The sequence below is a fragment of the Bombus affinis genome, chromosome 16 (assembly GCF_024516045.1).
Source record: "Bombus affinis isolate iyBomAffi1 chromosome 16, iyBomAffi1.2, whole genome shotgun sequence".
Classification (NCBI taxonomy): domain Eukaryota; kingdom Metazoa; phylum Arthropoda; class Insecta; order Hymenoptera; family Apidae; genus Bombus; species Bombus affinis.
The window spans coordinates 1411969-1436792 of NC_066359.1; the positions used below are offsets into that span (position 1 = coordinate 1411969).

The 24824-nt window shown below is 37.0% G+C and overlaps 2 protein-coding genes across 6 annotated transcripts in view; one reads left to right on the forward strand and one right to left on the reverse strand.

The window, feature by feature from the left end:
* The window catches only part of LOC126925220 (uncharacterized), a 161014-nt gene that overhangs the window by 38165 nt on the left and 98025 nt on the right, over window positions 1-24824 (reverse strand). The window lies entirely within an intron of this gene.
* LOC126925252 (uncharacterized) lies at window positions 1320-7925 on the forward strand. Its single transcript, XM_050740617.1, has 5 exons — window positions 1320-1414; window positions 3050-3897; window positions 4608-4713; window positions 4935-5143; window positions 6824-7925. Exons 2-5 carry the CDS (start codon window positions 3694-3696, stop codon window positions 7436-7438), a joined length of 1134 nt encoding a protein of 377 aa, XP_050596574.1. The 5' UTR covers window positions 1320-1414; window positions 3050-3693; the 3' UTR covers window positions 7439-7925.

Sequence of the window (24824 nt, forward strand, 5' to 3'; positions counted from 1 at the left end):
CTCCTACAACTACACTCCTCGCCAAAAAGATAGCCCACGCGTGCTATCTTTAATTTCTCATTGGCGCGTGTCAAGTTTTTCGTCTGTAACGTATAATACGAAAACATTATGATCTTAGGTCAGGTAATCAGTTCCAGAAATACGTTCTGCATGATTATTTATTTGTTCTTTGATTAAATTTATGTATCGGACACTATTCATTCTGCCATTGATGAACTTGATACTTGTCTTGGCGAAATAACCGGGCCAAACCATCACGCTGCCTCCTCCCATTTGTCGTCGAATTGCTGACATTGTCTCTTCTCTTATGTCACGAAAATAATATTGCAACCCATCAGGACCATCCAAGTTGAATCTTTTTTCGTCTGAAAATTGTACCCTTCTCTGTTTCTTTTTCCAATTTCGCTCTTTCTTTTGCAAAGCGTAAACGTTCTACTTTGTGTTTCGTTATTAACGAAGGTTTCATTTCCAATTTTAGCCCCTTAATATCTTTGCAGAATAGTAGAACTCGACGAATACTTGAAACAGTGGCACTGACGCTAGATTTTTCCATTATTTGCTTCGTTGTTAACTGCGAGTTGGAAGCTACACGCAAAATTGCTCGATCGGATAACGGTAACAGTCGACCAGTACTTTTCTTTTTGCCATAATCTTCAACATTTTTTAAGAAATTCTGTATTACTTTACGACTTCTTCTTATTAATTTCGATATTTTTGCTACTGATAACCGTTGCTGTTGTAGTTCAAGAATTTGCTTTTTTTCAGACTCGTTTAATTTTTTTCAGCGTCCCATACTTACAAATTTATGTAATATTGTACTGTAATCTTAATTCGTTGATAGATCATGAACTACTGATCAATTCCTAAACATATTAACAGAATGTGCTATTATTTCGTTCTTAAAATAAAACAATTTTTTGTTACACATTAAACCTCGCAATATTTTTAATCATTTTCAACGAAACTCTTATTCTGAGCTCATAATGTTTTCATATTATATTATACGTTACAGACGAAGAACTTGACACGCGTCATTGAGAAATTAAAGATTGCACATCTGGGCTATCTTTTTGACGAGGAGTGTACGCTCGAAGCTCACACAGTGACGGTCAGTGAAATAAATGGCAAGTGACAAGTAAGCAAGCTGCCACCAACTGTCCAGTAGTGTAATTAATTAACAAAATTGATGGGAATTTTTAGGCTTTCTGGTCAAGTATGTAAAGAAAACAACTTTGCCCCACCACACGCTGTTAACCAGCTACGTCTATCCGTTTCTTCAATGGAGTTCGCTCATTCAGTAGCTTGTCACTTTGTCACAGTAGTTGCCAGATTCGTTTGCCAAGCGGGCCATCTGCTTCGCTGAAGTTTGGGGACAAGCGAAATTTCTCGTTCAACGAATGATTCGTACAGATACGTACATACAGTGGTTCACGAAAATATTCGAACGCTTACACTTACAAATTTCAATTAATAAAATGAGGTGTACTAAACTAATTTGTTCCAACAATTTGGTATGTATAGTGAGGGAAAGTCTCAAGATTACATGAGTAAAATTCGAAAACGATTGAATAATATAGACAGGAGTTATGATACATTTATTAGAAACATTCATGATAAGTGTCTCACAAAAGTATTCTAACGCTGTAACACTGTTGATGGTTCTTCATCTTCGTTTGCACCGAATGTAAACATCATTGCTAAATGAAAATATTGGTACGTTCACTTGATGCTAGTAAAAGTAACGTAAAAGTGTGCACAATAGTATTTAAAATGAATACCAAAAAGTCTGAAAGGGAAATAATATTCCGATCACACGTGGATGGCAAATCATATAACGAGATTGCCGGAATTGTGAACAGAAGTAAGTGCACGAGACATTATTATATAAGAAAGTCAAAGAATGAGGGAACATTTGGAAACAAAGTTCGATCAGGTCGATCAAAGAAATTGACTGGATGAGAGGAGAAAGTTATCATTCGCAAATTAAAAAAAATCCTGCTACATCCGCTCCTCAACTCGCAAGTATGGTAGCTGATATGTTTCATAAAGAAGTTCACAGGGAATTATGTCGACGAATCTTACGAAACAATGATTTTCATGGAGAGCACCGCGAAAGAACACATACATTAATACGGTAAATCATAAGAAAAGATTGACTTTTGCAAAAACCTATATTAATAAAGATAATTCTTTTTGGAACAAAGTCATCTTTTTGGACGAGTCAAAATTTAACATTTTTGGCTCGAATGGTCAAAATTATGTGTGGAGAAAACCAAATACGGAATTGGAAATTCGACATTTACATCAAACAGTGAAACACGAAGGTGTGTGGGCTGCATGGCTGCCAGTGGCACCGGAAATTTGATATTTATTGATGGAACATTTGATGAATATAAATATTTAAATATTTTAAAAAATAACTTTAAAGAAAGTGCCCATAAATTAGGATTATTGGAAGATTTCCACTTCCAACAAGCTAATGATCCTAAGCATACTGCTAGAGTTGTGAAAGAATGGATCGTATATAACACACCGCAAAGTTCAGACATAGATCCTATTGAAAATTTATGAGCTGAAATAGAAAAAAGGTGAAATAAATTTCAGATAATTTGAAAGCAAGTATTAAAAGATAAAATTATAGAAATATGGAACTCCGTTGAGTGTAGTTTTACAAAATCATTGGTTTACAGTATGGAACGTCGATTGAGACACACTATTGCTGCTAAAGTTGGTCCAACGAAATATTAATATTAAATAATTTAAAAATATATGTAGCGTTCAAATACTTTTGTCAGTCACTTACAATCCTTTTCAAATTTTATTGATATAATCTTAAAATTTCCATCTTCCTATTTACATCTGCTTGTCTAAGCAAATTACTTTAATGTACATTATTTCGGCCATTCAAGTTTGCATATGTAAGCTTTCGAATACTTTCATGAACCTCTCTATGTATTTACGAATATGAACAAAAATACGACGTACAAATACGTGTTTATCGATATAATTAATAACAAATAATAAGATATAATAATAAACCATAATACAGAACATTATTAAAAGCACATTTTCTAAACCTTTTAAAAAACATCGATCAGATCGTCATAGCTTCAGACGATTAATATTCCAACGATGAGAAACTCTCCGAAAATTCAATGATTTTGTGTCTCTTCTCCAATCGCTTTAAATATAATTTAAACCTGAGACCAGACCAGCAACAAAAATTGCAGCAAATACTCAACACGGTCCGTGATACACGACATTTACATCCTCCCTTTTATACGAAGCAAGAAACAACAAACAACAAAGCGGAACATTAACGCGAGTATCATCGTACGAAGTAACTGTAAGACGCGAGTAGGTGAAAAGAAACGGTGGAATTACTTCGAATTAAGCGGTCAAACGATTCGTCGAGTGGCATCATGGACAAGGTGCTCCTTCCTCTTCGCTATTCAACCTGTTTACGCGGGCTGTGCCCGCCCGCCTTACCTTGCCACTAGCCTTGCTTAGTGTTGTTTACTCGCGTCGACTGTTCGCCACACCGGGCTTCGTTTCTCCTGCTCGAGATCGGGCGCACAAGCAACCGACCAACTCTCGCAATTATCCAGATTTCCCTAAGAAGAAGGATCTTTCGTTTCGAAATTAATCGAACGACCATCAGCAGACGATCGCTTCTTGGAAGAGGCTAAAGGGATGAACGGATCGAACGGACGAACGGAGAACTCGTCGAAACTTTCTCAAACTTTCGACAATCGTCGAAATTATGCAATTGAAACCGTTTGTTTGATTTTACTGGGTTACGCAATAGTTCCATGTTGGGGGTCAACGATGCTGATAGAAAAGAAACACGAGACTCCTATGCACAAGGTGGAGCTCACTCAGAAGGGATACATTCAGGTGAGAAAGTTTGGAAAGCTTAGAAATCGCTTCATTTTCTTCTTTACAATGAGATCTACAATGTTTGCAAAAGTTTATAAAGTATCTGTTCTTCAGAAGGGAAAGAAATTCTTTTCTAAGTATTAACAAAAAGATATTACGAGATAGATGTACGACAAATTAACAAATTGAGATTAATTTGATTATAGCGAGTGATGGATTAAATCATAGTTAATTTAATTTCATTAAGTTTATCCATAGGATGCAAGATTTTGTTGCGTTCTTTGCCCCGTTACCGATTATGTGGAAACGCATAATCATCTTATTCCGGACACGTAATTGTAACAGTCGTTCATTGGCTAATCCTGTATGCACATTTAAGGCTTTGATCGAACGTACGCCACTGGAAACGTTTAACGGAATGCGAGATCATTAAAAGTAAAATGCCTGATTTGTTTACAGTATCGAACAATCCTGGTCATAGCAAGTTCTTCTCTTTTTTTCTACCATGTTATTTCCATTCGATCTGCTTTTTTCTCTAATCTCGTTATGTAACTTTTCCACATAATTCATGAACACTTTCATCTTTCCGAAGAAACAAATTTTCAAAAATTTGTCTACCACTTAAAACGCAAGAACTCGCTGTAAAATTTCACAATTCTTCGATTGCCACGTGCATATATTCGACGATTTTTTGCATCTGTATAAACAGAGGAAACGTGGATTTGCAGTTTCTACGATGGGAGCTGCCAGTGCCGGAGATGACGGAGTTCACCTTCTGCCTGTGGATGCAATCGAACGATCTCACTCATTCTCATCCCATATTTTCCTACTCGAGTAAGTAGACTCAAAGATCAACGTGAACGTTTCTCCGTTTCGTGATTATCTTCTGGCCCCTTTCGTGCCTTTACGCAATTAAGAAAACAGCCTTGAGAAGCATTTTCACCGCTCAGAGGATCGCTGGCTCGTGCCGGCTAGTCCCATTTCATTCGCTCGTTTTGACTAAGTGGCTTTTAAGATGAAACGCTAATAACTGTTTACGCGGTTGCTTCCGACAGAAGACGAGCGAGAGCGACTGGTACGATCGTGGATAGCGCCACATGGCAGGAACATTCACCTTGAGATCGGAGGAAAACAGGTGCTCGCGATGCCGACCGATATTCTAGAGAATCGATGGTACCATTTCTGTCTCAGCTGGGAGAACCAGGCCGGGCTCTATGGACTCTGGATCAACGGCCAGCTCTGGGCTCAAGGTCATTCCGATGAGGTTCGTCGAATTTTCATCTATTTTGCAAAGAAGGACGGTGAGAAAGCGAGAAATCTCTATCCCTTCGTCTGGTACTTGTTTAAAATTCTAACAACACGTCATACCAAGTAGGTCGTAAGTTATCAAAAGTGCAATCACTCGTGGCAGACCCAATGGTGAAATTCTAAAAATGTAAATGAAATTGATGGTGCCAATGCGTAATAGTTTGCCTTAACACTTTGACTACCACGCCAAAATCACATGTTTCATCTCACGACGTCACGGGAGTATTTTTATCATTCAAAGCATATACTGGCAATGATGTAAGACAACATTCCTTATAACCAACATTATTCGTGGTTACTGGTGACCACCGTGGCGCCTTGGTAACAGTTGACAGCGACATATTATAACGAGGCTTCGCTTATTTCAACAAATCATTCGCTTTCGTTATTTCGTCATAGGCAAAACGTGCAGAATATATTGTTGAAACGTGTAGAAGATATTAGTAAACAGTATTATGATTATTTTTATGATTTCGACGAAACATTCGGCTGAAATGGTAGAAGTCCGCAGAAAAAATTATGTTTGTGATAAACCAGTGGTAGTGTAGATTACAAGAGAGGAAAATGTGCTGTAGATTTATCAGATCAAATGATAGCATATTCTACACCACGTAGAAGAACCCTCAAGTGGTATATAAAATTAGCTTTAGAGTTATTGTTGAATACATCAATTCCAAACGCGATGATACTCTATAAACAAGCAACAAAAACAAAAATCGAGGTATCAGATTTTAGAATGACACTCGCAATGCACCTTACACAGTGACATTCGCCAGAGCCGTCAAATATACTTATTCAATAAAGATTGCGACACGAAATGCAGAAGAAAGAAGGGCAAACGTACCTGGCATGAAAATTTTGCAGAGTGGTATAAAAAAATGTTAAACAATTAGGATCAAAAATTGCTAAGAATGGGACCAAAAAGGTGACCACGTATTGTCCAGATTGTATCGATGAGGCACATTTATGTTCAAAGTGTTTTAACACAGTGCATCGTTAGATGCAAGATTTCTTGCAAGATTTCTTTCTCTTTCTTTTCTTTTTTATTAATGTTCTAATAAAAATGTTTAATTATCCAATGGGGCACTTTTTGTTTCAAAGTATCTTCTATTTATCGGTTATATTCAAAATGCCCTAACTTTCAATTTTCATTCAATTTTTACAATTGCAAGAAGTTGAAGTGCTCGGGTGGTCCAATGACCACCGTGGCGTCACAGGATAAACCGTGACCAACGTGGCAGTCAAAATGTTAATTCGTCGCGTTTCGTTGTAATCAATTAACAACTTCAGCAATATCTTCTTACCTGCCCTATCACAAAATTATAGATTTTTCTTCATAGGACAGCGTTCGAATATTTGCATTTCACGTATTCGTGTGGAAGCGAAAAAGTTTCGACTCGCCTTTCAGGAAACTATCAACTTCATCCACGCTTCTTACAACTTTCCCATCAGATTTCCCACAATTGATTGTGTTTTTACCATACTTTATTACGGCTTACATAATGTGCCTGAAGGGATAGAAATTTCCCTTTCGCCATTCTGACCATTCGCCACTACGCGGAATTTTCCATAGAAATCTGACTTACTACGCTGCTGAAAGGCAAATTATTTGTACGAAACTCGTGATCGATTTTAGACGATAGGACAGACGATCCCGAGCGGAGGAGACATCGTGCTGGGCCAGGAGTACACGGACTTTGACAAAGGGCTGGAAGACGGTATCGAGGGTTCCGTATTGGGCTTCAACCTTCTTTTAGCTTCGGCTTTCGACAGGCCGCACACAGACTACCAGCTCGAAGCCTCCTACGATTCGACTCGGGTGTCCACCTCGAGTTACGCCACGGTTCCGCTTTTTGCGAGGATTCCAACGAAACTGATGCAACGCGCCATCGATTATGGAATGCGAACGAAAACGCCTTACACATTCCTGCCGACTAATTCTAATAAACTTCGAGGACGTGGTTACGACGAGAATGCCGTGTCTCTGCCTCTGCTGATCGGCACAGCTAAATCCACCTCTTCTGGAACGACCGATCCATGGCGCGATGCTACGAGCATAGAACTGTCCAGGTTGCAAGAACAACCTCTAGGACTGCAATTGATAAAATTGTCGTACACACACTGTGAAATTGGTAGAGGAAGTCCTTACATTGGTGGTAAACTGATGTTGATTTCCTGGACCAGAACTGCAGTTCGTATTTTTGGTGGAGCTTTGTTGAAGAACGTTGCCAGCGATTGTGGCAATTTCTAAGAATTCACAGTAGCAGCTCTTTCATACTGTACGATAGAATCGAAATTGTTGTAGGCACAGCCAGTAACCACGTTTTCGAACGTAGAGAAAGCGTTTAAATTTAAAGAGTGGGGCATCAGACTGGAGTTGTAAGGTCGTCGTCGCCAATATGCTCATACGCATATGTATTATAATGCGTGAAAGATAGAACATTGGTGCAAACGTATTTACATGTAATGTCACAGTTACTCGTCGTATCGAAGTTCCAACGTCTCTGTATTTATATCTGGTTGGCAACTAAGTGATTGCGGATTTTGTCAATACCGCCTAATGACAAACTCCATTTAAACTAAACACTTAGTTGCCAACTATTTCTGTATTTCTTTGCCATTTCTATATTTATCGAATTGTATAAGAGGGTACGATTTAAGTGTCGTGTCGCTGAAACGAATCTGTGAACGTATTAGATTATGCCAAAAGTTTCTTTCGTTTTACAAGGAACTAGTAGATGCACAACATTTTTCCATTTATGTTATTTTATTGAATTATGTTTGATCTATTTTATTCTATTACTACGAAATGGATCATACATAAAGTCATAAAATAATATAAAATAAAAAAATGTTGTGCATCTATTGTTTCACTTATGAAACGAAAGAAACTTTTCGGACAATCTAATACATGTTACAAGGTATTTGTCAGAAGCTATACCTTTAGCTAGCAAAGATCATACTACTTTATAAATTATAATACGCACACACGAAGCGAGAACATCTATACCAATGTATAGCACTAATTGTATACGTATGTTAAGACCGCTATTCACGCTGTTTATTTATTTTTCACTAACAATGTATGTATTAACTGCGTATGTTTGCAATAAATGTCTTGTACTTCTCTATATATTTTCAGATTCCCTTCATATTTTACTGTTATAATGGCGATAATCGTTACACTGCTGGTGAAATTTCAGATTCTACATAACACGTTTATAAAACATTCCGACGATTTGATGACATTTATGCGTTATGCTGTTAACAGTAGAACGACCACACCGGTGAAATTGACTGGTTTTACAATTTTATTTTAAAATTTCTACTTCATGTTATATTCTTTTTCCGCAATGATGTAATGACTTTCACAGCGATAACTAAAAGAAAAATATGATAAATTTCATTTTGTTTTTTATGTATTCGAACTAAAGATAATTTTGTACGAAGGCTACTTATACCAATTCCAGTCAAAATGACTGGTACTTGTCAAAGTGTAAAAAGATCCTGCAATCTATTTATCGAAGCCCAATTAACCAGTTTCCTCGTTTTCTACAACTTGCCACGCGTTTTTCAAATTTTTGCTGCGTATCACTCCATATGACGATATCAGTTATCAGGAAAATTCCGGATCAATCACTAGATGCTAACACTAGAAACACCACACCAGTCAAAATGACTGGTTCTACAATTTTATAAACGTGTCAATCCTCGTTTAGGGATCATGGCTTCAGATGGATCAATGATACCAAAAATGTACTGCATAACATGGAATTCCTTCCGTAAGAAAGTAATAAATCAATAAATATAAAAATATTCTATTATTAGGTATTTTTTAAAGGCCATTCATTTTCACTGGTTTTGATAGAAATAGCTTCGTGTTATCTATCGGTAGTTCTAGCGTTAAACACACGGTGAGCATCGTGTACCATTGCGTTTAGTTTGCGATCGGCGAACCACAATCTCGTTTCATAGCGCGTCCCAATCGAATTTCGCGAAAGAAACGCGAGAATGCGGGTGGTTGCAACACCCGTAGAAATCGAATAGAAAACGGAAAGCTACGAATAACACGAGCTTTCCTTTTACCTTATTTATTTTCCGTTTATATTTCTTCCTATGTATATTCAAATTATCGATCGATTATCAATAAATAATTGTATACAATTTTCACCTAACGTACGCTCTTCGAAAGAAGCGCATTATTCGCGCAATGATCTAATATTCCTAATTATCAGCGAAGACTAACAATTTCCTACTACTAACAATTAAGTTTCTTTCGTTTCATAAGGTGATAATAGATGAGCAACGATTCCTGTTTTATATTATTTTATTGAATTAAGTATAAACCATTTCGTTCTATTTCTATTATTATGTTCGTGTATAATTCAATAAACTAATATAAAACAGAAACATTGTGCGTGTATTGTTTCCTTATAAAACGAAAGAAACTTTCCGGACAACCTAATAGTCGTAAATAAAAGAATAGAAAATTCGCGTAAAACCACTGCAAACTGGAGCGTCTGCTTAAGTAACGATTAAACAACTATATCATCGGCAATTTAGCGATGAGAGGCAGCGTCATTGTTTCGCATCTCGCTCGCTGCGAGATAAAATCTATGTGCAACAGCTTGCTGCCGCAATCTCGGAAAAACTCGAGAGTAGAAGAAACGCGCGGAACGTTAGAAAACCGAGGACAGATCGATATCGAGGCGAGGCGAGGTAAAAAAGGTCGCACGAGTAGCTATTTACGTGCAACTTGAAACTCAGCCAGGAATACCGGTGTGTCGATCGTTATGGGAAATATGCAGAAAACGGTTCGCGTTTTCGACCTATTTCCTGGCTTTCTTTCCATAGCGGTCCGCCAGCACTTTCGCCATAGTCGGATACGTACAACGTCATGCACGCACGGTTATAACAACCAGATCAGACCAAACCAGACAGCCCGACAATTCGTCTACGAGTTTCGTAATCTTTCTCACGAGTTACGTCTCGTTACACGGTCTTTGCATCCACCGATCTATAGATCTTTAACGCGGTTCTTATTTCACGTGTTTATCTATGTACTTGCGTATGTTGTTGACATACGTTTAACCGTATGTTGGCAATGGAAATACGAGACATATCTAGAAAGTAATCTCCGATTAGAGAAGATTGGAAAAGAGAGGCAGGTTGCTCGATCAAGATGTTTGCTGTTGTTCGTGTAACTTTAAGGTATCGTCCATCAGGCGAGCGATAAATTCTGTGTGATAAAATTATTTTATCGTAAGATTGCGAAGGGGAAACAAGTAACTAGCTTGTGAAGTATATTATTTATAATATTATTATTTCTGTAATATTTATATCATTAACACTTTAGCTGCCACGCCGAAATCACATGCGGAAGTATTTTTATTATTCAAGGCACATAATGGCAAAATAATGATAAATTGATGATGTAAGACAATATTCTTCCCCAATGGACCGTTTATCTTATTGGTGGTCACGGGTGACCATCGTGGCGCCTTGGTAACGATTAATAGCGACATATTATAACGAGGCTTCGTTTATTTCAACAAACCATTCGCTTTCGTTATTTCGTCGTAGGCAAAACGTGCAGGATATATTGTTGAAACGTGTAGAAGATATTAGTAAACAGTATTATGATTATTTTTATGATTTCGACGAAACATTCGGCTAAAATGGTAAAGGTCCGCAGAAAAAATTATGTTTGTGATAAACCAATGGTAGTGTAGATTACAAGAGAGGAAAATGTGCTGTAGATTTATCAGATCAAATGATAGCATATTCTACACCACGTAGAAGAACCCTCAAGTGGTATATAAAATTAGCTTTAGAGTTATTGTTGAATACATCAATTTCAAACGCGATAATATTCTATAAACAAGCAACCAAAAACAAAAATGAAGCTATCAGATTGTAGAATGGCACTCGCAATGCACCTCACACAGTGCCATTTAAATATACTTATTCGACAAAGATTACGACACGAAATCCAGAAGAAAGAAGGGCAAGCGTACCTGGCACGAAAATTTTGCAAAGGGTGGTATAAAAAAATATTAAACAGTTAGAATCAAAAATTGCTAAGAATGGGATCACCTATTGTCCACATTGTATTGATGAGCCACATTTATGTTCCAAGTGTTTTAATACAATGCACCGTTAAATGGAAGATTTGTTCTAAATTTTTTTTATTAATGTTGTAATAAAAATGTTTAATTGTTCAATGGGGCACTTTTTAGTTCAAAGTATCTTCTATTTATCGGTTATATTCAAAATGCCCTAACTGTCAATTTTCATTGAATTTTTACAATTGTAAGAAGTTGAAGTGCTCGGGTGGTCCAATGACAACCGTGGCAGTCAAAACGTTAATCAAAATTTAGAATTCCAGATTTACTTTACTATATTTTTAGATTTACTATAGATTACTATACTATTATACTATAGATTACTATTAGATTACTATACTTTTAGATTTAGAATTCCAATTTTTCATTTTTATTGTTATATAGAAAAATTAAAGTTGTAGAACGCAACGGCGAATATTTCGATCGAACAACTTGCTGTACGATTTTGTAAGTGAACTCTCAGTCTCGTTGAAAAATATCAGAGAAAACATTTACGCACGTGCGTCGATTAACGAAAATAAAATATCTACGACTTGTTGTTCCAACAACGTAAAACACCCCATGTAGCTGCTAACAAATAGCCAGACACGCAGTTACACAACGTGCTCAACGCAAAGTCCGATTAATTGTCCGAAACATATCTTCGAAACTTTCACCGCTTAAGAATATTTCTCAATGCGAGATTACGAGATCGAACGACGTTTTGCTCGTTAGTTTCTGGTTTCGTTCGCTCGACGTCTATTTCGACCGTGAAACGCTGGAACCTTGTCCGTGTTTTACACTTACGATCGAAGGGCGCGGAGCTGGCGAGGGTTGCGTGACGACGGCGCCACGCGATCGACCGCGTCTCGCCGGTATAGCAAGTAAAGCGCCGTTTCACCGGTTCCGATCCTGTTTGCCGAATTGCTTTCACTTTCACCGAAAAATGCGTGGTCAGGTTCCACGGGCCGCTTTTGACCCTTTTCAACAGACTCGCTCACGCAATCCATCCGACGTTGTGGCTCACGCGTACTGTCCATGAAACGGCTACAGCCTCGATGAATCGATGAGTCGAGAGATCGTCATCTTGCGATGGACGTGTTAAAATTTGACGAATGTCTGTTTGCAGTCGTACCAGTGTCTCGGTATTAGTAACAAGTCGATTTTTTATACATTTGTCAGATAAGCATTAAAGATGAGTAAAATAAATAACACGAGTTAAACGTGAAATGAAAAATTCATAATGCATTTTAGTATTTGTTTACAATGTGGTATCGTTCGATTATAATTTTATTCAGTCACAACTGATAGTATAATTTTTGAATTAATTTTAACGACACTAAATTGGTGTATTTTATTGTATACTGTACTATATAAAAGCAGAACAGCAATTAATTTGGAATAATTCCAGGTAAATGATAATTGATAATAACAACAACAACAAAAAATGAAAACGCTTTGCAAAAGTAAATAAGACAGATCTCTTCGTTCGGTCACACAGCGATGTTCTTAACAGGAAGATCTGCCTATTTGGTTGGCTAAGTGTTAAGGATGCATTTTGCAGTGGCGGACAAAAGAAAGTTAACAGAAATTTTACAAAATGGATTTTCACTACCCTGGATAAGGTGTTTGAATAGATTGATATTTTTATCCAGGGCCAGCGCAAGTCAGGTTCAGCGCGGTGTACAAAAATTACCCAATTAAAAAACACCGATTCTGATTGACTTTTAACTGATACTAACATGATACTATTAACAGATGCAAGACATTCTTTTTAGTAGCGATGATTCAGTGACAAAAATCATGAAAGTTCAGTGTAACTCCATAAAGTCCTCATATCCTGGAAACTACTTTAGATAAAGAGATTCAGGCGGATTCAGAGAAATGTACTTTTTAGAGAAATTAACCTACATCAATAGTCTTTTGCAAAAGTCATGCATGATTACAGATTTTCTACTTTCATTGAATTTTTTCTCCCTTCACAGCGAATTATGGATGCGAAAAAATATTACTTGGATTTGTTTAAAAAACTACTTATAAAAAATACATAATACGTAACGGTATTTGTAAATAAATAGTTCCTCGTTGTAAAATTTAAGAGTAGAATTTGAAAGTGTATTCAGGCCCGGTAAAAGGTCACGCCGGCCCTGTTTTTATCGACTGCTTTTCTAATGTTAACACTTTGATTGCACAAAATGCAACAAAGCATTTAATGGTAAAATAATAACAAATTGATGATGTAAGACAATATTCCTCCCCAATGGACTGTTTATCTTATTGGTGGTTACTGGTGACCACCCATGACGCCTTGGTAACGATTGATAGCGACATATTATAACGAGGCTACGTTTATTTCAACAAATCATTCGCTTTCGTTATTTCGTCATAGGCAAAACGTGCAGGATATGTTGTTGAAACGTGTAGAAGATATTAGTAAACAGTATTATGATTGTTTTTATGATTTCGACGAAACATTCGGTTGAAATGGTAGAGGTCCGCAGAAAAAATTATGTTTGTGATAAACCAGTGGTAGTGTAGATTACAAGAGAGGAAAATGTGCTGTAGATTTATCAGATCAAATGATAGCATATTCTACACCACATAGAAAAACCCTCAAGTGGTATATAAAATTAGCTTTAGAGTTATTGTTGAATACATCAATTTCAAACGCGATGATACTCTATAAACAAGCAACAAAAACAAAAACGAAGCTATCAGATTGTAGAATGGCACTCGCAATGCACCTTACACAGTGCCATTCGCCAGAACCGTCAAATATACTTATTCGACAAAAATTGCGACACGAAATGCAGATGAAAGAAGGGCAAGCGTACCTGGCACGAAAATTTTGCAGAAAGTGGTATAAAAAAATGTTAAACAGTTAGGATAAAAAATTGTTAATAATGGAACCAAAAAGGTGACCACCTATTGTCCAGATTGTATCGATGAGCCACATTTATGTTTAAAGTGTTTTAACACAGTGCACCGTTAGATGCAAGAGTTGTTCTCATTTTTTTTATTTATGTTCTAATAAAAATGTTTAATTGTTCAATGGGGCACTTTTTATTTCAAAGTATCTTCTATTTATCGGTTACTTTCAAAATGCCCTAACTGTCAATTTTCATACAATTTTTACAATCGTAAGAAGTTGAAGCTCTCCGGTTCACCAATAACCCAAAACTGTTTCACATGCTCCGATAAATCGAATCCGAAACAAGGAGCGTATCTGCATCGATCGAGTTGCACGTTCACCTCTATATGAAATAGTTGACACTTGATAAAATCCATAGAAACCGCCTTACCCCTCTGGCAACCCCTTTAAACCCCTGGCACGTGACTGCAGACGCATATTTCGATCGTTCAAAGATCTCGATTGGACAGATGCGTTTAAGGAATTCGTAACGCGAAAGTAAAGCACGCTGGGACATGAGAGACATATTCCTCGCGCATGATTGAGATTTTCTCTCCGAAAAGATATTTCCCGACTGTCTGTATTTTCCACACGTCCGCGCAAACAACAATTCAGAAATGGACAGGAAGACAGACAACTTGGCGTTATAATGCACGATATTATGAACTCGGAAATATTCGATGTTATATTCACGTTAGCCGTGAAACTGCATTGCATGAAATAATAGCTACAGGCATTTGCATAAGTACAAACGAATAAGTTTGTAAAACAGTTTCACTGTACGCAGGAAACGACGTGTCACGTCATCGCGTAGTCAGGTTTTAAAAAAAGTTTGCGGATGAAACGTTTCACAACGTGGATAGAATCCGAGAAAAAGTGTGATCGTGGTTCTCACCACTCTCTTACAGAATGTCGTTTTTATCGTTTCTATTATGTCGCAATAAATACACGCATTCGTCTCGACAACCGATCGGTCCATTAAACGTCCAACTTCCTGTTCATCGCCTCGCTCCTGCCTCGTTTGCTTCCTGCTAACCTGATTGTCATCGTGTCGATTCGGAGTCGAAAGTCGATCAGACGACTATTACAACGTAGATCGCCTAATCGGAGCCAATGGATAACCGGTATCAAGTCCAGTGTCTGGATTTACATAACCGCGGGAGAAGCTTACGAAAGAGTTGGGCGTAGGGCTCGTTAAAGCGAGCTCGGCAGAAAACTCGAGAGAATCGATGGAGAACCGCGACGTTGGACTATTAAAAAAAAAAAAAAAAATGACTCGGAGATCACGTCAGCATGGGTCGGAGTATCTGGGTTAGAAATGAGCGGAGCCTGCCCTCTGGCTGATTGCTGGCGATCGATTGATTTCAACGAAGGATTCTATTTGTCCTGTTCGACTCGATTCCCTTCTAATCGAAGGACCCAGTCACGAACATCAACCGTAGGAATAAGCGCCATTTGCACTTTCTTCTATTCAGCTTTTTATTCCTCGGTCATTCTACTTGAGGATAATAAATCACCTCGGTTTAACGTGACTTGCACGCACAATCAATTTTACAAGTTTTTCCACACAAGCAGCCCGCCGTGCAACCGTGTGATTCACGGTCATTACCGAGTCGTGAACGTGAATAGCCGACAATCGAGTTGGTCGTGTGCCACGTTCGCTTAACTTCTGCTTTAGGAGCGGAACAATTACACGGATTTTTTAACACCGTTGCATGCTATAATTCGTCTACATTCGCTCGCGGTTTTTATTTTGTCGCCTGTCGAATCGTCGATGCGGCTTTTTCAACAGGCTCGCTTTACAGAGACGCAATCGCGTTTCTGCATCGTCGTTGTTGCACGCGGAATCCACTTTCATTTTGCGGGGTGAGTCGTCCTTTCGCCGTGCTCCGCATCTTCCTCCGCTCTGCCACGGAGAAAGCAGAAAAGCGAAAGAATTTCGTAGTTCGAGAGAAACGATTGTTTCGATATTCCTCTTCTAAGAAATATACAGGGTGTCCGATCTTAATGTACGAGTGGACATTGCTAGTAAATTACACGTTAGAGGAGAAATTATAGTCTTCCCGTAGATGGACGCGTGACATAATATATTTTTCTTAGACATTGGGTTGGAAACTAAGTGATTGCAGATTTTGTCCTTAGGTGGTATCGACAAAATCCGCAATCATTTAGTTGCCAATGTAATATGGACTGTAATACGCTAAACTTGAAAAGTATAATTTGCACGTTTAATAAGTAGATTGCACGGATGTCTATGCGTTTATGAGAAAGGGGAATAGTCGAAATGCAGCTCGAGATACCTAAAATTCTAACGAGGCGTCGTTCTGTTAGACGTAAAGTATCGTAGAAACACGATCATGAAATGCATAGATGAACCAGACGGAGGCAACTTTCTCGTTTCGAACGAGCATAAAACGTCGAAACGAATGTACAAATTGCAAAAATTATCAAAAGTTATCTTCTAAAGGAAAGTCGATATTTATTCAGTGGAAATTGAATGAACTTTGTGAATTATTGGGTTGGCAACTAAGTGATTGCGGATTTTGTCATTGCCACCTAATGGTACAGCGTGGAAAATTGGAAAACTTCATTTCTAAAAGTTTTTAGCAACAAGGATTGGTCTGCAGCACGATACGCCTATAACTTCAAATACATCTTCAAGCACTTGATTTTCTTCTCCTCATTTTGGATTTTTAATTTTTTCCACTCCGTTTCATACTCTGATATTCAATCTCCGGCTTTTTGTGTTCCATCAAATTGTTTTAAGCTGAAGCTTGCTTCTTCTTTTTCATAATTCCACATTTTTCCTTAATGAGTTATGAAGTGGTTCTAAAAGTTTGCAGGCATCTTCTATAAATTTATAATAAAAATTCATTTTCCCCAGTAATTGTCTTACATTTTTTTGTCCTTTAGGCGTTCAAATTTGCGTATTGCTCTCAGGTTATCTCTTCCTGATCGCATACCGTTTTTTTCCATGATGTGATCAAGATATTTTACTGAACTTTTTGCAACATTGGTATTACCACCTAATGACAAAATCCGCAATCACTTAGTTGCCAACGCAATAATAGAATCATATCGTTTAGAATGCACCGCTCGAACAATCTTCACATTCTCCATAAAACATTATTAGCTTTTACACGTGGAGAAAGTGACTAGTATAGTAGATATCTCAGCCTTGATTTGCTGAAATCTGTCGTATAAAACAGAAGGAGGAAGATAAAAATAAAAAAGTGGTATGTTGCGAACTTTCCTGTATCTCGTACGAGTTTCATAGTGTAACTGTTAAAATATCTGCTAAATTAATATTATTAATCCCTTGACGTACAAATAAAATGGAATTTGATGCATCCGAAGAATAATATTTAATCTGGTTCAACTGAACAGTTATATGCAAGCGAAGAAACAGAACATTTTATTTCGAAACTCACATTGCAAAATAACTATAATATTTAATCAGGTTGATATATACTGTTAATGGACAGTAATTAAGTAACATTACAAAATAATAAATGAATAATTCTGTAAAGTGTGATACATTTGAAAACATTTTGCAATATGTACAAGAACTAGACATTTTCTACACTGTCAAGTTGTTTCGCTTCTTATATTATTTTTTACGCACACATGACATCCTTTTGCAGGATGTTCCTTTTTATTAGTCGAAAATGTGGTCAATGTTTTGCCTGTAGCCAAGTTGGGCACTCAATTTGCGACCGTCTACCGTGTGTCGGATAATTAGGAACGGACAAATTGTGTAGCGTATGTTCTGCGATATTCAATTGAAAATTTACAATCGATTGCTTTGTTGAATTAGGCAACTTAGAATACAGAACATAAGCGTTATAATAGCTATGTCAAGCAGATAAAAGAACATTTTAGATAAAACAGAATCGACGCAGGACTTTCCGTGTCCGCTGCAGACAGTTGCTGACGTCTCAGAGACGTCATCGTATGCCAAGGGGTTAACACTTTGACTGCCACGACGAAATCACATGTTTCGCTCAGGACACAACGGGAGTATTTTCATTATTCAAAGCATATAATGGCAAAATAATGATAAATTGATGATGTAAAACAACATTCCTCTCCAATGGACCGTTCATCTTATTGGTGGTCACCCGTGACCACCGTGATGACGCCTTGGTAACAGTTGATAGCGATATATTATAACGTTTATTTCAACAAATCATTCGCTTTCGTTATTTCCTCGTAGGCAAAACGTGCAGGATATATTGTTGAAACATGTAGAAGATATTAGTAAACAGTATTATGATTATTTTTATGATTTCGACCAAACATTCGGTTGAAATGGTAGAGGTCTGCAGAAAAAATTATGTTTGTGATAAACCAGTGGTAGTGTAGATTACAAGAGAGGAAAATGTGCTGTAAATTTATCAAATGATAGCATATTCTACACCACATAAAAGAACCCTCAAGTGGTATATAAAATTAGCTTTACAGTTATTGTTAAATACATCAATTTCAAACGCGATGATACTCTATAAACAAGCAACAAAAACAAAAATCAAGCTATCAGATTTTAGAATGGCACTGGCAATGCACCTTACACAGTGCCATTCACCAGAAATGTCAAATATACTTATTCAATAAAGATCGCGACTCGAAATGCAGATGAGAAAAGGTCAAGCGTATCTGGTACGAAAATTTTGCAGAGAGGAGTATAAAAAAATGTTAAACAGTTAGGATAAAAAATTGTTAAGAATCGGACCAAAAAGGTGGCCACCTATTGTCCAGATTGTATCGAAGAGCCACACTTATGTTTAAAGTGTTTTAACACAATGCACCGTTAGATGCAAGATTTGTTCTCATTTTTTTTATTGATGTTCCAATAAAAATGTTTAATTATTCAATGGGGCACTTTTTGTTTCAAAGTATCTTCTATTTATCAATTATATTCAAAATGCCCTCAATTTTCATACAATTTTTACACTTCTAAGGAATTGAAACGTTGTGATCACCAATGATCACTCTGGCGTCACAGGAAGAACTGTGACCAACGTGACAGTCAAAGTGTTAATGCTTCTTCCACACGTACAAGTTAACAATTTTTTATAAAGAATGTCAAGATAGAATACGATTAACGTATTTAAGAATACTCGGTAACGTTATCGAAATCATAACGTAACTTGCGCAACGATTACTTCGAACAAATGTTTCAACAATTTTGGCTCGTTCTTGAGCCATGTCACGCTCCACGATTATTTTGCCATGAATCCGCCAGACAATTGCTAAAGCAGAACGAAAGATGACACACCGTTGCAGAATGACGGTGACGTTAATCAGTTAGCACAATTAAACCATGTGCACTCTGTATCTTGTAGATTCTACGTATGGAAGTATGTGCGAAAATGTTGCCTCGTTGCGATAATATAAAAATTTCAGAACAATTTTTCTAGCACGTCTAATATATTCGTAAGAGTTTTCCACGTCAAATGCTTTCGCACTATTGGACTGGCAACTAAGTGATTGCGGATTTTGTCATTGCCACCTAATGACAAAATCCGCAACCACTTAGTTGCCAAGCCAATATAACCGTGGAATATCTTGGTATTTGCACGCCGATACTTTCTTCTGTCCACTGTTTCCCAAAGACTTCCGGTATGAGAACAGCGACTCGCGCTATCCATTTCGACGCCTCTGCAGCTTGAGGTTTTACCATCGGCGAAAGTTCCGACCTCAAATCGATAGGTCGAAGTTCGAGGCGGCACCAACCAGACAGCCGTTCGCTCTAATTTTCTGCTCGTTACAAGTTCTCAAATGCGCAGCTCAAATGACCACGCCGATTAGTATTCTGCGAACGAACGGGCCAATAGATCGAGTACACTGCCGTTCAAAAGGATACTGTACACTTTGGTCTATCAGAGCAGCACCCATGGAACTTTTTCTATTTTGTTGGGGAAAATTGTACGTAAAATCGTATGAAAAATGCGCACGCAAGATAATCTAGAAACATAACGTTAATCGATAATAAATCGAAGAAGTTTCATTTTACACGCTTATTACGGCGATGCTAAATTTGCATATCGATGAGATAAAAGTACTTGTTGATTTTTCTATGAAGAATTAAATCTATCCGAGGGAAAAGCTTCGATATTATTTCACGCTATTGAAAAAGCTTGGATATTTTGATTTTACAATCGTCCGTGACGAACGCGTCACTTTCACTTCGCAAGACAAATCGTTTTTCAATAGACACATAGCATACGATGTCAGTGCGTTTAAGGCCATTTAAAAAATTGTTGGAAACTTCGTCTCTATTGCAAGCAAATTTTACACGTACGTCGATTAATACTGTATAATAGTATAATAAATAAAATAATATTAATAATAACAGATAAAACTCGGCCAAGTCCTCTTGGTCCCTTAACAGACAGACGATCGACATTTTTCATTCCACTGGCCTGTGGCAGTTGGAAAAATCCAACGCATAAGGTCACAAGCCCTTTTTATTTGAATATCGAACATCTACATATTTTTCTACCTTGTACAATATATTAGGTTGTCCGGAAGTATCTTTCTTTCGCAAACGTGTTTTTTATAACAGTCCACCTTCGTACAAACGTGAAACCAAGTCTGTGAAATGTCACGGTGTTTATCTCAACAAAACAAAATGGATCATACGTAATTCCACGAAATAATATAAAAGAAGAAACGTTGTGCATCTATTATTTCTTGATAAAACGAAAGAAACTTTTCGGACAACCTAATATCTTTACTACCAGCCTTTCCATTAATTATTTATGCAAAAATTCCTTTCAAATTAAATTTACATGTTCTCAGTGTGAGCAAAATTAATGTAGATTATACAGTTTTTTAACATGCAGATTTAAAATAATAAATATATAGCTAAATATAATTATAAACAAATGAAACTCATTTGCTGTCTTGTTAATATTTGTTATGATACTTTTCCATATAATAATGCGAGTCGTCACCTATCTGTTAGAATATGCACGCATTACCGTTGCTTTGTTTTTGTAAACATAACAGTTCTTGTCTCAACAAATGAACATTTTGATTCTTATTCATTTTACATAAATAGAAAACTAAAATCTGTTATAGCTCCGAATAAAAATGAAAGTTGACATTAATTGTACTGAGAATTCATCAAAACTTATATGTCAGAAATCTTTAAATTCTGAATGTATGAATGGGTTTAAAATAAGAGTATTTGAAAATAACATAACAATTTTTATGTGATAAACATAAAATAAATAATATGATAAGACATAGTGATGATTTAAAACATTGTGTTCTAAAAACATTGACAGATTTTCTTCATCTAGTAAACATTACTAAACAAAATTTTAAGACTAGGCAATAAAATATACGTACATATGCAATGGTATTGCCTGATATTGCGAGTAATACAATCTTGTCGTAATCTACGAGATGTTGTCACTTAGTTGTGTGCAATTTCAGATAGGCACGTATAAATGTGTTTAAATGTTTACAAGTGTATTGGTAGTATTCGTGTGGATGATGCGAACGATATATGTAAAAATATATATAAAAACAATATATACAGGGTGGTTGGTAACTGGTGGTACAAACGGAAAGGGGGTGATTCTACGCGAAAAAAGAAGTCGAAAATATAGAATAAAAATTTTTTGTTTGAGGCTTTGTTTTCGAGAAAATCGACTTTGAAAAAAAAAAACAAAATTGAAAGAAAAGATTATTGTAGTCTTTCATACTTTAAAACAATCGAATACGTTAAAAAGTGTTCATAGAAATTTAATTAGAAGAGCAGAAGTATGTGTTCGGCAGAATGGGCAACATTTTCAGTAATTTTTGTAATAATAAACTTTGTGATTACTTCACATTATTTCATTATGTATTCCTAATTTTCCGTTACGGCAAAAACAAACTTAAACTGCGATAATATCCATCGAGGCAACGATCTACAGTGAGATCGGTTATAACGAGACGTGATAAAGTGCACGCGTACCGAGCGAAAATTCAAAGTTGATTTTCTCGAAAACAAAGCCTCAAACGAAAAATTTTTATTCTATTTTTTCGATTTCTTTTTTCGCGTAGAATCACCCCCTTTCCGTTTGTACCACCAGTTACCAACCACCCTGTATAATAGTAAGCACTTCCTACGTTCCCTACAATGTTCGTCGCTTATGGATGCTAATATTTTCATCACATACTAATTAAAAAAAACAATTTATAAAACAATATATTTAAAAAATATATATATAAACGATATATATAATAGTATACATCCTACGTTCCTTACAGCGTTTGTCGCTTATGGATGCTAATATTTTCATCGCATACTAATTAAAGAACAAAACAATTTATAAAACAATATGTTACAAAAATAATTTGAATATCTATTATGATACTCTGCGATAATTGTAATAAAATCACCTCCAATCCTCCGATCTGTTCTAATTTTCTAATTAATTAATTTCTTTCACCATCCCTGCCAAAAATCAGTTAGTAAACGAGCATATAGTTTTGAATGACAGTGTACGCAGAGGTGGAAGGCAAAAGGAAGATTGCCACATCGACGTTGGTCACTCGATCCAGTTCGACTCGGCACCGAAAGGGAATTCTCGAGAAACCGACCTCGTGCGATTTGGTCAAAACCTCGGGGCATCGAAACGAGCAGACAGGATCTCCAGCAGGACGTTTCATACTGGAATTTCGTAATATCCTCCGCTTAAATGTCCGCTGACTTTCTCCACGGACCAATACGACGGAAAATATTCCGCGAGATAATCTCGTCGGTAAGAGGCTGCAACGCGTGAATTGCCTGTCGAATAATTAATCGCGCAGCCTGCTCAATCGACCGATTACGTGATTAGACGAGTTTTCTCGTCGACATTCCCGATCAGCCATCGATCGCGCTTTAATTAACTGTTGAAGCCCAGTTGCGCTCGCGAAGGCCGGCCGCTCGCTACGGCGTCACTCGCCACTGTTTTTTCCGCGATATCCAACGATACCAACGAGGATCGCGACGAAAAGTTGGGAAATTTATATGCTTTTCGAAAAGTTTCTTTCGTTTTATAAGCAAATAATAGACGCACAATGTTTTTTCTTTTATATTAGTTTATTGAATTGTGCACGATCATAATAATAGAAATAGAACACCTAATTCAATAAAATAATATAAAACAGAAATTGTCGTTCATCTATTGTCACCGTATGAAACAAAAGAAACTTTTCCATCGTCGATGGACCACAGCAAACGCCTTTCATATGCACCGATTAATTGTCCTGAAGAAGCTAGCACGTGAAAAAACGATCTTTTACGATTGCAAGTTGATTAGATGTTACAGGTCAATTTTCTAATCTTCTCTGCAAAGTATTTTATTATTTTGACAAATTCTACCGAGGCGGAGAGAATGATCGTACAAGTTGCAGAGAAGCTTACGTTAAATGTAGAGATGCAGACGTGTAACTGTTACGAGGTAAAAGAATACGACCTTCGTCTCTGTTTCAGCCACTTTCCACTCCTATTTTAACCCTTTGCACTCGGAATTTTATTTCAATTTCTTTACCAATAGCTCGTAACGTTTTTAAGTGTTTTATTTGAAATTTACTTGAACTAAAAAATAAGACAATTTAAATAAATAAAGTGTTACGTCCCAAGGCTTACTATAAGCCGTGTTCCTAATCGTCTCCCTTACTACTACAGTGTCGCAGACAGATCGTCTTACATGACCGACGAGATATACACAATGTAGCGATAAGCGGATAGTTGTCGTCAAGCAGCGAGTTCTAAAATACATCGATTCGCCTTCGGTCCGTTATTTTACCTACACAAAAAAGGTGGCAATACGTGATCATAGGCTCGAACGGTTGCGAGACCCGAGCGTGGTGGGGGTCGTCTCCAAGAGAAGACAAAGGAAAAAATCGAAGGGCAGTTAGTATCATATGAGGATTCAAACCGAATGCGTCGAGAGGTTCAGAGAAATAAAATCAAGATCGCTTAGTCAAACGAATACGTCGAGAAATATCATAAAGTCGAGTCGAATTATAATAATAAACTAGTTGTATCATCGTTAAATCAGCTGTAACGTGTTAATTATAATTTTAAATATTGTTAAAAATAGTAGCTTATATTAACCCTGTTAATTCAGTGTTACAATCATTTGAACTACTTCTGTTATCCTAATCGAAACAGGGGAACGGCTGGTTCGCGGCGTTGACTATCAGAATCGCAGCGAGAATTTACGCCTCTCGATGGCGCGTTTCCTCGCGGTCGCGTCTCTTCGCGAACGGTCGTAACATAAAGGGAGAAAAAGAATACCAGTTTTATTCACACTATTGTTGTATTTTCTAATTTTTAAGTGTATGATATATCTTGAAACAATTTGCAGGATGCAATCCTGCTTTTCTTTCGCACGTTTCACAAAAAAAGGTGGGACTCGACAAAGGAGCTGCTGAGATAGAAACTGATGTCGAGTCACACTCGACATACGAGTGCAGAGGGTTAAACCATCTTTCATTAAGCAAGCGAGGAATTTCAACAGGGAAAACTGCTGTCTTTCACCAAGATTTGATCGTCCAGTGATTTTTCTATCTCATTCGGAAGCGAGCTGAATCTAACGAGGTGTGTTGCATAGGCACGTGCCAACCAACTC

Excerpts from the sequence above, each read along its gene's own strand:
- LOC126925252 (XM_050740617.1), top strand. The coding sequence starts at position 3,694 with ATGAACGGATCGAACGGACGAACGGAGAACTCGTCGAAACTTTCTCAA. Across the intron at positions 3,898-4,607 it reads CTCAGAAGGGATACATTCAG|TTTCTACGATGGGAGCTGCC; the intron begins GTGAGAAAGTTT and ends GTGGATTTGCAG. Across the intron at positions 4,714-4,934 it reads TCCCATATTTTCCTACTCGA|AAGACGAGCGAGAGCGACTG; the intron begins GTAAGTAGACTC and ends TGCTTCCGACAG.